The sequence below is a fragment of the Pinus tabuliformis genome, chromosome 3_2, assembly GCF_031772625.1.
Source record: "Pinus tabuliformis cultivar Carrire ecotype Pingquan chromosome 3_2, CPIR1, whole genome shotgun sequence".
NCBI classification, from domain to species: Eukaryota; Viridiplantae; Streptophyta; class Pinopsida; order Pinales; family Pinaceae; genus Pinus; species Pinus tabuliformis.
The window spans coordinates 1,059,276,248-1,059,292,626 of NC_142302.1; the positions used below are offsets into that span (position 1 = coordinate 1,059,276,248).

Consider the following 16,379-nt stretch of genomic DNA (forward strand, 5'->3'; position numbering starts at 1 on the left):
ACCCACTTTTTATTCTATCACTACAAGTAGCATTTTTCCCCTCAAGATAATAGCTATTTCAAATATTTACAATATCATTTCTCTAGAATTCACCACCTACCACTATTTTACATTTCAAAGACGCTACAAAGATAAAACTACCATCCAAATTTTTTATCATCTCAATGTCTGTCCTCTGTTTAAGAGAACATATAGCTACAAATAAATACAAGTCATCTCAAAATTCAATTCACCAACTAACAAGTGCTCAAGCATTGAAAAAACCACATAAGCACGAAAACGTCAAATCTAAAAACATTATTTTCATAGACTTTGAACATAATAGAAATGTGTATATGTGAAACCACAAATAAAGTGATTCTATGGGGAAAAACTTCTTACACATAACCACATACAAACTCAACAACGTCGTTTTATCAGCCATTGACATTTGAAACTAATATTACTAAACGTGTGTCCCAAATATCATGTGTAGCAAGCATTTGTTCTTTGCACACATTACATCTTAACAACATAGTCCATTATGTGCAAAAGGCTTTCAAGGTTTCATTATATGCATTTCTGCATGGCACAAAATCTATTAGTAACAAAACTAATACTATAATGCATAACAATTAAAAGATCCCTCTACACTTTGCTAATTCCGCACAAATTCTACACGTGTTTTTTCTCCACATAACCTTCACACATGCATAACCATCTCCACACAACAACTTTCACACTCAATAATTCCCCGAGTCCTTGACATTTGAAACTCATATTAATTCAGGATTATACATTATAAAATACCTTCCTAAATAATAATTAAAAAAAGAGATTTTCATACTTATTATCATAGCAAACTTTGAACAAAACATGCACATAAAATCTGCACATGTGCAATTACCTCTGCACAAATTCGTCCACGCATCTACTTCCGCACTCAATAATTCCCTTTTATCAGTCATTGACATTCGAAACTTTGCACACAATACTTGTGAGCAACTACCTTTGCAGAGCTACTTCTGTAGTTGTAAAAACCTCTCCTAAATAATAATTAAAAAATGATAAAGCCTAACCAGCAATCATATGAATTCTTGCATAATTGAATAGAACATTAACATAATAGTGTCTTGCAACTGCATCAACAACTAGCGTCGCACAACCACCTTCGTAAAGCCACTTTCATAGTAGAAAAAACATTCCTAAATAACAATCAAAAAAGGAAAAGCCTTCCACAGATTCATTTTACCGCACAACACTTTTCCTTCACACAGATTGAAAAAATAGTTATTTAGCACCCCCTTCTACACAAAAAACCCTGTTTCTCCAACACATACTCTGTTCTGCATAGAGTAAATGTTCTGCACAATGAAACCGTACCAATTAGCGCATCGTTCATCAATATCACAACACTCACTATGCAAAGGACCCCAGCTCTACCGCACATAGTTTGTCCTCCACACAAGGAAACTAATATTATTTAATGATTATACCTTACGAAATACGTCCTTAAATAAGAATTAAAAAAGGGACTTGTATATTTATTATCATAGAAAACTTTGCACAAAACTCTCACTTAACATTCACACATGCACAACCACCTCCACATAACTTCATCCGCACAACTACTTCCGCACTCAATAACACCCTTTGATCAGTCATTGACATTCAAAACCCCATGCACGATACCTCCGAGTATCTGTCTTCGCACAACTACTTCCTTAGCTTCAAAAAACATTCCTAAATAATAATTCAAAAAGATAAATCCTTCTGCACTTTCTTTTTAACGCACAACACTTTTTCTTCGCGCGGATTGAAAAACAGTTTACTTAGCACCCCCATTTATGCAAAAGACCCTGTTTCTCATGCACATACTCTGTCCTCTACACAATAAACATTCCATAGAATGACCCCAACACTCACTATGCAAAGGACCCCAACTTTCCTACACAAACAATGTCCTCTACACCAGGAAACATTATAATATTAATTTGACATTTGTTCAGTCCCCCCACTCATACCCTATGCAGACAACCCGCAACCGCATAATTCTTGCATCACTGAATGGAGCATTAACATAATAGTGTCCTGCAACTACATCAACAACTAGCTTCGCACAACTACCCTCGTACAACTACTTACGTAGTAGCAAAAAACATTCCTAAATAACAACTAAGAAAGGTGAAGCCTCCTTCATATCCATTGTACCACACAACACCTTTTCTTCACATAGATTGAAATCATAGTTTATTTACCACTCCGGTTTACATAAAAGATCGTGAATCTCCCACACATACTCTGTCCTCTACACAGTAAACTTTCTCCACAATGAAACCATACCAATAACCACATTATTTTTCAATATCATAGCACTCAGTATGGAAAGGACCTCAACTTTCCCACACATACTCGATCCTCCGCACGAGGAAACATAATAATATTATTTTGACATTTGTTTGGCCCACCTGTCCCACCTCCCCCCTTGCCCCCTTAGAGGCCTATGAAAACAACCTGTAATCTCATCATTGAGCAGACTGTTAACATAACAATGACAGTGTCAAGGCACACACCAATTTAATGGCCACTCACAAAATAACTTTTGTTGAGAGTCGTTTCGGTAAAAATCACTTTAGAAACAATTTATCAACACGTTTCAAGCGTTCTAGTGTGGTTCATCTTGTATAAGATGAACCACCCTAGATGGTTTGAAATGTGACGCCAAATTGTTTCTAATGTGATTTTTACCAAAAATACTCAACAAAATTACTTTTATTTTAATTTTAAAATGAATTTTAAACATTGGAAAAAAACTAAAAATAAAATGTCATACATTAGTGGAATTATGTACCACCAGACCTTCCTCAATCAGTGGAAAATTAAAAATAACATTTACCCAAAATTTGAAAATTATTTTTAAATCAATACAAAAATAGAAATATTAAGCATTTTCCCAAAACTTTAAATAATACATAGTCACTCAATCAGTGGAAAATTAAAAATAACATTTACCCAAAATTTGAAAATTATTTTTAAATCAATACAAAAATAAAAATATTAAGCATTTTCCCAAAACTTTAAATAATACATAGTCAAGACCGTTAAGAAAATGCTATATTCCCTGAGAAAATAAAAACTAATAAAATGTTAAATTACTCCGTAACAACTTTTCATTAAATAACAGTCTCTTGTTTTTTCTGGTTAAAAAAACTAATAACTAATTATTCTAGAAACAAAAAAATAAATGTTAATCATTAGATTTGCTTTTTTTAAGAATTAATAATTTTAGAACTCTATGTATTAAAAAGATATAGGGATGTCAAAGCGCTCCTAATATAAACCATTTAAATAAATTTCTATCGCAATTAAGGAGAAATTGCATTTAAGAAGAAAAGGGTCGGATAATGAAAGGCTTGATTTCGACGGCAGAGGTTGACAATACACCCGATCATGATGATCTCGGCTTGGCGTTTAGAGGACCCCATTTCTATCACATGAAGAACGGATAGGCCGGGTAGGACACCGTGCCGTATGGGGCAAGGAGCAGCCGTTAGGCATAAACTGACTGATTGGCGCACTGGAGATATGTGATAGGTCAAACACAGGTGCAATCTTTTTTCTCGTGAATTAAGGAATTTGGGAAGTTTTTTTGGTTTATTTTTTTATTTAATTTGTTTAAAAAGATTTATTGAAATCAACAGTTTTTGATAGTGAATTTTTTATATTAAAATATTTTAAATTTTGTGTGTTAAATTATATATAATTAAAAACTAATTTAAATAAAACAAATCAAGTTATAATTTTCTTTTACTAAATTGCAGAAAAATATTTATCATATATTATCAAAATAAATTACTTAAAAATATTATTTTATTTTATTCATGAAAACAACAACATTAGCGGGTCTCTATTGAACACCAATTTCTACACTAATAAATGCACATGTCTACAATAGACTTAGAAACCCGAAGGCACACAATTTATTAGTCATCAATAATGCTTTGAATGCGAAAAAACTACCCAACTGTACAGACGAGCGCATGCATCCAACGTGTCCATTCATTTTAAATATAGAACTCTGTAAATTCAAAGAACTTGCAGAGGCATATGGTTTGGACACCTACATAGGCGTAGAATGGATACTAATAAACGCAGTTAGTCTAAATTTCGAAACCATGTTTGGTTTTGCACTAATTGAAATTATAAGTTTGATGACTAAATTTTTGATAATCTAAATGTTTAAAAAATTTTAAATGCTAAATTTATATATTAAAAAAACAAATTTAAACAATACCCATCAAAATTTTATCCCAATTTTATTTTACCACACCTTTTTTTTTTTCCATTACTGCAAAAATTCTCATGAACATTTTACATGATTTTGTGATTTTTAGGTTGCCACGGTAGCTTCAAAGAAAATTCGATATAGCTATTTGTTTTGGTTAAAACTCAGGGAAGTCTGCCTGCATGCTTATAATTGGCGAACTGCACGGGTTGTTTCTCGACTCTCAACGTCACTTTTGAAAACAAATGTAAAGACTTTCAGTTTCCAAAACGATATTAAACTCAACTTCTTTGACATTTTATTGTTCACAAATTATTTTAGTAGTAATGACCATACACTTAGCCGATTACATATAGCCCTGCATGAAGATAAGGGCTTGTCTGCATCGACTCGGGTCACATGTGATGTGGATTCCAACACAACTCATGGTGAGAAGTTGACAGAGTATACAGGCTGCTTAGTAGTAGGGTTGAATAGTCCAAAGTGTTTCTCTGTCTCGTCGCCTTGCTTCAAATCCTCGTTGAAAAGCGCGAAAACATATGTGTCGATGCTCATTCCTGGCCTCTTTGGTGTTCCTGCATTCGATAATACATGTTTAATAAGATTATTGTTATAGGTCTGAGCATTCTCAATGGTGGCCGCATCCGCGCCAGCAGAAGGCCATCCACTTTCGGTAATGACGATCGGGATGTTGGGATACCCCGAGGCTTCCATGGCCGACAAAAGAGTATCAACCATGGCATCGAACAGGTTTCTGTAGCTGTGATCTCCGTCTTGCACCACCGTAGACGTAGACTTAAACAGAGCATAATCCAGAGAAATGTCTTTTGTGTTGCCGATGTAGCTGAAGTATGGATAGACGTCCGCCATGAAGGGACCACCGTTATGTGACAGAAAATTGAGTATTTGGCTCATCGTGTCCTTCACAGCATCTACGAAGACTCCTTTAGACGGCGGGTAGCCGCTGCTAACATCCGGCCTGTGGGTGGTAGAGACCTTGATGCTATTCTGCAGATTAGCGTTCTGGATCGCAGTTTGAATGTTGTTCATGGCCGGAACAAGATAGGATACGTACTGAACGTCCCCTATCAAAACCTCGTTTCCCACTGCAATGTATTTGACATTGGTGGCGGGATAGAAAGGCACAATGTTCTCGTTAACCCAACTGTTTGCCAACTCTTGGCTGGAAGATATGTTCTCCAGTTCGTCGTTAGCGACACCCACTATTACATCGATACCAGAATTCGCGAAAGCTTTCAGTACAACATTGTTTTCCTGGTAAATTCTCGTTTTCCCAATGTTGTTGGACTTCATCAAAGTTACCACCTCGTCTGGAGATGGAAGATTGTCTGCGTCCATGCCATAGTCTACTCCTATTTTATCACCATCTGCACACCGAATTCAATTAAATCAGTTTAATAGAGCGACAACATTGAACTTAAATCTTTGAATAACAATCCTATTGTATGAAGCATGTATCAAAGTAGGAAGGAAAAGAATGCAATATCATGTTAATTTACCTGCGAGAATTAAACAACAGAAGATGGCCACACATCCAATCAGGAAGATCCTAGATTGGTCTTTAAAGGCTGCCATTTTTATCACAGGAAATGAGAGGATTGATAAATAGCATGCGAGGGCGTTGTATATATAAGGAGCTCGATTGGTCTGCGCATGGATTGAAAATTCAAAATCGATAGGGCAAGAACGATGCCGATGCCGTGCCGTGTCGTTTGCACTGATAATTTTGTTCCCGTAGGTTACGTTATATCCACAGTTGTACAATAAGAAGAGCAGCACATTTTTCCTCGTGAAATGAGATGTCATTGGTCGTTTCTGCACATTTTTCTTCATCAATTTGTCAAAGCCCAAGAGTTGAACAGCCGCCATCGATTATAACAGCCAAAGTCTCGAAGTACTCAGGACGTTGACGTCTAACTAGGGCATGACTTTTACAGTAGGGGAAGATTTCAATACGAAATTACTTAATAAACTTGCTTCTATGTTCGTTCTATTTAATTATTAGGTGTATTATAATTTAATGTTCAATAACAATTATTCATTTAACTCGAACCTGGCACGCGGTGCACAATCGGAAAGCATAAAGAAGGAAGTGAAACGTAGTAAAGTCTTTGTCGGAAGGTGGGTAAAGGGTAGATAGGTGGTGGCCATGGTGATTGTGATAGTTTAATAAACTTGCTCCTCATGTTCGTTTTATTTAATTACTAGCACAACCATATTTATGAATATGGCTGATATTCAGAGATTTTCTAAGATTTTCTATCCTCAACTTTCAGGCTGTGATTCGTCTCTACTGCTTCAATGTCGCACAACACTATTGCTTGCTTACTGCAGAATTGGCCAGTGGAAGTATTTGCATATATTGCTGTTCTTTCTCGCAAATGATTCCCAACCGTGGGCCACGGAGAAAAAAATTAGTGTGACAACGCATGTGGGTCTATGTTCTAGAGCATGCGTCCTTCCATTTTCTCTCCACCAATGAGCATTCACTAATTAACAAAGATATATGTTGCAGAGCATGCGTCCTACCATTTTCAGAGTTGACTTGCACTGACAAAATCATGGTCACGACCATACCGTGACACGATGAGCTACTTCGTTTTGATATCCTCATAACAATTTGACGGAAAACATTTAAACCGGTATTAAATTAGATCACCAATAAACACTCTTTATTCCTTATCTTTTATATATATATACCTATATATATTTTTAAAGAAAGTATATCATCCACGAATAAAGACCATACATTTTATGATACCTCATATGTGCGGATATTAAATTTATTATTTATCTCTCCAAACATTGTCAAGGTGGGTGATGGATATGCATTCATAACTAAAACATTGTTTAATTTTAAATATATATAACCTCATTTCATGTTTTTTTTAAGGAAAATCATTGTTTTAACTTTAGATATATATAATTTCATTTCAACGTTTTTTAGAAAATAAAAAATATAAGGTATTTTATTTTATTTTATTATAAGAATTTTTAATTTGTTATAAAACTATATCTTCTTAAAATTCCTCACAAGGATCAAAATATTTTATTGATAAGAATATTAAATTTATTATATATATATCTATGGATCAAAATATTTTATTGATAAGAATATTAAATTTATTATATATATATCTATATATATATATATATATTTAAATTATGATGGATACGCAAAAATTTTAAATATTATTTAAATTTAAATATATTTTATTTTGTTAGATTTTAGATTTTTGTAATCTATGTTAATAATAAAATGGTTTTTGAAATTAATTATATTATTAAGATTTGTTTACCAAATCTTAATAATGTGATCAAATTTTAATAATATGATTAATCCAAATATATATATATATATATATATATATATATATCTTATCAAAATATATCATATATGATAGTCACTGTTAAGGTAACTAAATTATGAATGTTAATATTGCAGATAACTATAAAGAGATTGCGAAGTGGGTGGAGGAAGTGCGCTCAATAGTCTTCTGCACACTCCTGCCTCACCAATTACCAGTAAAATTACAATGTGCCTCCCAATTCAACCAACAACAACTTCTACAAGACGAAAACTTGTGAACACTGCGACGAACTACCTCTCCTTCTCCACACCCTAAACAAGATACCACCATGAAGAAACCCATGTTGCATCTTATGTAGCACTTGAACCACCTACACAGGCATAAATGCCTTCCCCAGCTTGCGTATTCCCTCACATGAACAATCTGGTTTGGGTACTGCCACACTCTTGCAATGTGCTCCCATTTGCATGATTAACCTTCAAAATGGTCGGCAAAGTGGATTTCCACCTCATCTGGAAATTATTTTTTTATATTTTATTTGAAATATAAAATTTATATATTTTTTCACTCAAAATTTATAAATTAAAGTCTTTGATTTTAATCTTTTAAAAAAATTCTATTTAAAATATTTTCTAAAAATTATATTTTAAAATAAATTATTAATTAATTAGTGAGTAAATTGTTAGGATATTCCGACACATAGGAAATAGTTAAGTATAACTTGGTCTAATATAGAGTTAGGTAAAGTGTGTTTCTTTACTATGTACTTTTGTAACTTACAATCCGACGGTCACGATATGTAGTGATCCGACGATTCATTCTCTCCTCGATATTACCGACACTTGATCCGTGGCTTAACACCCGATTGGTCCATGATCTCTATTTAAAGAGCATGGAGGGTCATTTGTAGGTTAACTGTTCATGAGAGAAGCTTATGTAATTTTTCATTCTTTTGATTAATATATTGCTTGAAGTGGCCACGTTGGCTCAGGCCATGGACTGTTTCCCTCTTTGAGGGTTTTAACCACGTCAAAATACCGGTGTATTGATTTGTGATTTGTTTGTGAGCGGTGCCCTTTGGTGTTCTGTCTGAGGAACTTACCCTGTAAATTCTACATGGTATTGGAGATATTTGAGGGCCGCGTCCGTTGGTGATCCAAATCTGAAGCCGGTAGAACTGCATCTGACTTTCGTTTCCTAGATCTACTGTTTCTGACTACTTTCGGGCTGAGAGGACTGCTCCATTGTGTTGGGAGCATCTATTCAAGTGAGGAACCCCTTTCGTTTCACGCGAAAATGTTTCTAGTAGCCCTAGCTACGTCATTTTTAAGATCTGGAGGTATACAATGTTTATTTGCAGTTTACAGTTATTTTCTCTCTATTATTTCGGTTTCGGTTTATTTAGCTTTTTGTTTTTTTATTACCCGATCTATACCTTTCATTTCTGCATATGCTCTTTGCCCCGCAACTCTGTGTGATCTGGGCAAATCAGAAATAGAAAGGAAGGATTTTTCTCATGTGTATGCTCTTTTCCGCTGCGCCTTAGTGTGATCTCGGAAAATCAGAAACATTGAGGAAAATATTTAGTTTCCGGCTAAAGCTAACTTCGAGCCGTAAGGTTCATTTTTTTTGTATGTCCGTGTTGGGTTTTGTGTTTTTTGCCTCTCTCTCTCTCTCTCTCTCTCTCTCTCTCTCTCTCTCTCTCTCTCTCAAACTTTTAGTTTAGCTCACTTGGTCCAAAGCTAATTTATGAGAGTAGAGGTCTTGAGTTCAAGTCTCCTTTTTGTGGGGGCGGATTTTTCATTTCTGCACATTCCCGCACTTTGTCGGCATCTTCATCAAATTTTCTTCAAAAAGCCATAACTTCTTCATTCGAAAGCCATTTTCAGAGCCGTTTTTTTTTAAACAGCCTAACTTTTCGAGATCTTTCAATTGGAACACTTAGTTTTAGCATTTATAGCTTCAGTTTCTATTAAAATGGAATGTCCATGCCAAGTTATTCTTGACAGCAGCAACTACTTCCAATGGTGGTCCTACATTGTGGATTTACTTAGAAGTAAAGGTCTCTACAGAATAGCCTCAGGCCAAGAAACCACACCGAAAGATGAAGATAAGGCAGTTAAATGGGAAAATAGGCAAGATCAAGCACGAGGGTTGATAGGGATGTCTATTTCTCCAGATCTTAGATTCCATATTGCAGAACTTGATACTTCTGAGGAAGCAATGAAACAGATCATTAAAGTTTTTGGAATTAAAAATGAACGTAAATCCCATCAACTAGAAAATGAGTTGCTTACATTGGACCCCAATAATGTTTCTTGCATTGAAGATTTTTTGTCCAAGTTCAAGACCCTTAGACTTCTCTTGGAAGGTGTTAAGGTTAAGAAAGAAGATAGTAACCTTATCTATTCCATTCTTACTAAGTTGGGACGAGCCTATTCTGTGTCTGTTTCCACCTTCCATTCTACAAGAGAAGCCTTCATTTCTCAAGGACAAGACTACAAGTCCCCTTCCTTTGATTCTTTTTGTGATTCTTTAATAAGAGAACAAGAAAAAATCTTACACCTTGGTCTTATTCATCTTGGAAACTCTTCTAAGAAAGCGTTAGCCGCCTAACAGCAACCAAATTCAAAGAATCCTAAGAAGTTGTATCCTAAAAGGAATGGTCCTAAACCAAACAAGGGTCCTAAGAAATTTCAGCCTTAAAATGAAAAATCATTTCAACAAAATGACAAGACAAATAAAAACAAAGGGAAGAATACTAATAGACATTACAACTTTTGTAATCGAGATGGCCACTTAGAATCCAAATGCTTTAAGAAGATGGAAACCTTGGAAGCAGCAATGAAGAAGCATAACATCTATTTGGAGCACTCTTCAACTTCAAGTTCATCTTCAGGAATGGCACTTTCTGCATGTGGTTGTCAAGCATCTCGGTCTGGCTATGCACTAAATGTATCTTCTTCCTCTCATTCTCATGACTGGCCCATTGATTCTGGAGCTTCTTATCACATGGCCAAAAAAAAAAGCCATGTTCTCTTCTTTAAATTATTGTAACACCAAAAATATATATGTTGGTGATGATAGATATCTTAGTTTTGTAGGGACTGGAACTGTTCATATAGACAATGGTTAATTTAATGATGTATTATGTGTTCCAACCTTATCCTGCAACCTTCTATATGTATATCAGATAACTCATTCAGGTGAAGGTAAAATCATTGAATTTTCACCTCACGATGTTGTAATTAAGGACCTAAGAGATCCTAGACAGATTTTAGCTACTTGCATTGCTGATGATTCTACAAGGTTGTATAAGTTTCACAACTTTGGGTCATCAAATTTTCCCTCGGTATTGGTTGCTCATAATGATGAAGTGAGCAAACTTTGGCATGAGCGATTTGGTCACTTAAACTATCGCTCCCTTCAGAATCTATGTAAAGAAAATATGGTGACAGGTCTTCTAATGGTATCTTACAGAGATGGTGTTTGTTCCGGATGTGTACTCGAAAAACATCATCAAGATAGTTTTGAAAAACGTGCCTCTTAGCACGCCTCAGCCCCTTTACAGCTTGTGCATAGTGATTTATGTGGTCCACTTCCAGTTGTTTCATTCTCTGGCTACAAGTATTTCTTAACTTTGATTGATGATTTCTCCAGACGCACTTGGGTATACTTCTTAAAACTCAAGGGTGAAGTATTTAACATGTTCTTGGCCTTTAAGGCCTTTGTTGAAAAACAATATGGACATCAAATTCTTAAGCTAAGATCTGACAATGGCGGAGAATATGTTAACAACAAATTCATCAAATTTTTCACTGAGAATGGAATTCAAATGCAACATACTGTTCCATATACTCTACAACAAAATGGTGTAGCTGAAAGGAAGAATCGCACCTTAAAGGAAATGGCTAATTGTATGCTTCAATCTAGGACTTAGTATTAATTATTGGGTAGAAGCAATTAACTGTGCAAATTACATAATAAATCACACTCCTACTAAGGTTTTAAAGAATATCACTCCAAAAGAAGCATGGAGCTCAATTAAACCAGATGTAAGTCACTTTCGTGTTTTTGGAAGTGAAGCATGGGCCCATATTCCAGATGAGAAACATAAAGCTTTAGAACCTAAGAGTGAAAAATTTATTTTTGTTGGATATTCTGAAGATGTCAAAGGATATAGACTTATTCCACTTAAGTCCAAAAATGTTATCATTAGAAGAGATGTAAAGTTTGCTGAAAATATATCGGCCTACGAGCCTAGTTCGGCAGATGTGCCACCTCTTTCTATCTCTTCTGCTTTTGAAAATATTTCTTCTTCAGATGATGAAAGCGAGGATGACAATCCTACCCCACCTTCTTAGCATCCTCCTTCTGCTCCTCAGCTTCCAAAATGGGTCCGTGATACTCGGGATGCAGCAGGTGATCTTGCCGGTGATCCTACAGATCAGTGACGTACACGTTCTCAGTTTGATAGAGCCTCTTCTTTACTAGCTCAAGCTTCAACGAATTATGATCCTGACACCTTTGCAGAAGCTTCAGGCCATCCAGATTGGGACACAGCTATGAATGAATAATATCTTTCATTATTGGAAAATGATACATGGGATCTTGTTCCTCTACCAAAGGGACGAAAACTTGTTAGATGCAAATGGGTTTACAGAACCAAGTATGGACCAGATGGGAAAGTTGATAAACATAAAGCTCGTCTTGTTGCTAAGGGTTTTTCACAAGTTGAAGGCATTGACTATACTGAAACCTTCTCCCCTGTTGCCAAAATGAACTCTATCCGCCTTGTTCTTTCCCTTGCTGCCTCTTTCAAATGCGAATTCCATCCGATGGATGTTAAATCTGCCTTCTTGCATGGGGACTTGCATGAAGAGATCTATATGGAACAACCTATTGGCTTTATACAAACAGACTCTAGCCTTGTATGTCGGCTTAAGAAATCCCTTTATGGTCTCAAGCAAGCTCCTCGAGCTTGGTATGCCAAAATGGATAACTTTCTTCTAGAAAATGGCTTTTCTAGGTGTCATTCTGACAATACTGTCTACACTAAGAAAGTGGGCAAGTATCTTATCATTCTTGTTCTTTATGTTGATGATCTTATCCTGACTAGTAGTGATCCCAACCTTATAAACCACATGAATTCTAGCCTTAAAAGGAAGTTTGAAATGACAAACTTTAGGAAACTTGCATTATTTTCTTGGTCTTCAAGCCTTGCAATCCAAGGAAGGTATTTCCCTTTCCCAGCCCAAGTATGCCTGTGATATTCTATGCCATTTTCACATGGAAGACTATAAGCCAGCCCCTTCTCCCTTTCAGTCTGGAGTCAAACTTTCAGTCACTTGTACTTCTCCTGAAGTTGATGCTACCTTATACCGTCAACTTGTAGGAAAACTTTTGTATCTAACCCATACTCGTCCTGACCTTTCCTTTGCCATTGGCCTTGTTGCTCGGTTTATGCAAAACCCACATGAAAGTCATTGGAAAGCAGCGAAAAGAATATATCGTTATGTTCGAGGTACAGTTTAGTTTGGGATTCATTACAGTGCCGAAGCATCTCCGCTATTGGTTGGTTTGATTCCGATTGGACTGGTGACCCTGATGATCGGAAGTCTACTGCAGGTTATGTGTTCACTATTGGTTCAGGACCTATTACATGGGCTTGCAAGAAACAAGGTGCCATTTCTCTTTCTTCAGCAGAAGCAGAGTATCGTGGTGTCGTAGAGGCTAGTAAGGAAGCCTTGTGGCTTCGTCAGATCCTGTTAGAGTTTGGCTTTCAGCAGCAATATCCGACTACACTTTGGTGTGATAATCAAAGTTCCATTCAACTATGCAAAGATCCAGTCCAACATCAGCGCAACAAACACATTGAACTACACATGCACTTCATCAGAAAGCTCATTCATGACCATGTTCTTGAAGTGCAATATTGTTCAACAGATGATCAAGTTGCAGACATCTTTACAAAGGCTCTCACAGAGGTGAATTTTACTAAACTTCGATTTATGGTTGGAGTTCAGGAAGTTGTCACTAAGGGGGGATAGGCTTTAGTGCCTCCTTCCTTCTCCTATTATGTCATATTTGTAAATCCTTCAATCCTATCCCAAGTTGTTCTTAAGGGGGGATGTTAGGATATTCCGACACATAGGAAATAGTTAAGTATAACTTGGTCTAGTACAGAGTTAGGTAAAGTGTGTTTCTTTACTATGTACTTTTGTAACTTATAATCTGATGGTCACGATATGTAGTGATTCAACAGTTCATTCTCTCCTCAGTATTACCGACACTTGATCCGTGGCTTAACACCCGATTGGTCCATGATCTCTATTTAAAGAGCATGGAGGGTCATTTGTAGATTAACCGTTCATGAGAGAAGCTTATGTAAATTTTCATTCTTTTTATTAATATATTACCTGAAGTGGCCGCGTTGGCTCAAACCGTGGACTTTTTCCATCTTTGAGGGTTTTAACCACATCAAAATACTGGTGTATTGATCTGTGATCTGTTTGTGAGCAGTGTCCTTTGGTGTTTTGTCTAAGGAACTTACCCTGTAAATTCCTACATAAATATGGAATAAATTTGTGATTTCATTAATAACTTTAATTTTAAATGAAAAGTCAGATTATAGCTGTTAAAGTAATAAGTTGATATATGAAAATTTAAATTAAAGGTTACTTAAAAGAATATCGACCTTACCACTCTTTTATATTCTCAACCATAATAGTACGTGTTATCATCTTTGTTGTAAATAGTAATTAGGGTTAAAATAGTTTGGGGTTTTGGGAGTAAAGTATAAAATTATTTTTAATAATTTTGAAAGTTTGTCATTTTTGCATATAAAGAAATTTATCTCTTAAGACTTAGAGATATCAAAGCTTTTTATTTTATCAATAATGCATAAACTATTTAAGGGGATTTGTTAATTCTTAAATAATGATAGTGACATATAGTAGTTAGTGATTGATACCTTTAATGTTGATTAATAATATGATAGATTTTGCCTCATAATGAAATTAAGCTATCAAAAAATGTAAAGTGGGTGATTTAATTATAAATATAATGAAATTTTTACTTTAATATAACTCTAATTAGCATAGTTTACTTGAATGATAGCATCTTAACCTTTAGTATACTAAAAATGAAGGAGGGATATAATATGGAAGAAATAAGAAACTCTCAAAAAGTGCAAAGGGGATGATTTAATTCCAAATATAATGAGTTTTTTACTTTAATATAACTCAAATTAGCATAGTTTACTGGAATAATAACATCTTAACCTTTAATATAGTAAAAACTAAGGAGGGATAGAATATCGAAGAAATAAGCAACTCTGAGGTGAATCCAGGTCAAACTAAAGAGTTCTTACACAAGACTCATTCATTCACCAAATCATTCGTACATAAATAAGAATAGAGATTGGTTGAAAAAATTCCTCAAAAATAGGATCTAATCTAAGTGATCACAACCAATAGCTAATAATAAAATAAATAGGAAAATTCTACATTTCTCCATTATTCCAAGTCTAACCCCTAATGGAGAAACCTTATATAATTACTGTCCTTGTTTCCTACATCTACCTGTTCATGGAAAATTACATCTCTACTCATATATACTTAGTGAATAGATGTATCAAACATTTTATATGCCTTAAATTCTGAACAGTATCTTACAAATATACATTTGATACCTTTAACATCAATTTTCTTTCTATTCTCCTCCAAAATGATGTTGGATCACAACACAACTTCCCAATTGAGCTATTAAGACTCGCTGCATAAACCAAATCGAATCTACAAGCTCGGTATGTCAATATCCATCGCACTACTTAGAAGGAAGAACAAAGAGATGCAATCAAATCCCAAGGAAATTAACTTATTGGCCTGCACAAATATTAGCCACAATATTGAATTAAAACACCTATGGTGAAATATTCACATGTTTTCCACGTCACACTAATGCGTAGGCGGTCACAACAACATGCATACCACAGATTTGCAATAGCTCCTTTTGATGGCCTTCAAACACAACACTGTAGACTAGAATGATACCCACCTCTAAAAATAAACTTTGCCACTTTACATGTGCGTCGACCACTCCTAAATTTCATTAATTCGATTGTAAATTTCATGCATTTCAGTAATCTTCCCTACACGGAGGCTAGCGAGGAGGAGGGTGGTTATGCGACTATTGAAGGCTACTTCTGGAAGCTGTGAAAGTGTAGAAAGGTGGCAATAGTGTGGCTAACAAGAGGTCATTGATATATTTTTTTACACGACATACCTGAATAAATTTGAGGACTAAGCTTGGGTTTAACATTGACCATGGAGGACGAACAATGGGAGTTGTTCAATCTGAGCTATTTGAATAGTTGTTCGAGAGCGTATAATAACATTTGGAGCTGGTAGGAAGTAGCAGTGGCATGGACTAGTGATAATACACACTGATTTTCCATGCAACAATGATCGATCCATTTGACTTCATCTTTTGTGTTGTGTAGATCTTGGTTAGATCTCCAAAGTGTCTTGTTTGCTGCAACATTTTCTCTGTGGTGGAGGTAAAGTGGTGCACAAGCGATATCTCTATATTTTTAAAGCTTTTTTTATAATGATCCTTTTGATGATCTTTTTTTTCATGAGGCCATTTGGAGGAATTTTTTGCTTGCGTAGTATTGTTGAGTGAGAAGAATTCTCTGACAAGCAATGTGCTTTTATTGATGACTAGAAATATCATGAGCGACAATTTACTCAACAGGATCCAACAATCTAAGACGTGCCAAT

General features: G+C 35.3%; 1 protein-coding gene across 1 annotated transcript; it reads right to left on the reverse strand.

Moving 5' to 3' along the window:
* Window positions 1-4,539: 4,539 nt before the first annotated feature.
* Window positions 4,540-5,931, reverse strand: LOC149184251 (glucan endo-1,3-beta-glucosidase-like). The gene is made up of 2 exons (XM_089418871.1): window positions 5,785-5,931; window positions 4,540-5,652 (listed from the first exon to the last, which is right to left on the reverse strand). The coding sequence occupies exons 1-2, from the start codon at window positions 5,858-5,860 to the stop codon at window positions 4,688-4,690; spliced, it is 1,041 nt and encodes a 346-aa protein (XP_089274997.1). The 5' UTR covers window positions 5,861-5,931; the 3' UTR covers window positions 4,540-4,687.
* Between the last annotated feature and the right edge of the window lie 10,448 nt (window positions 5,932-16,379).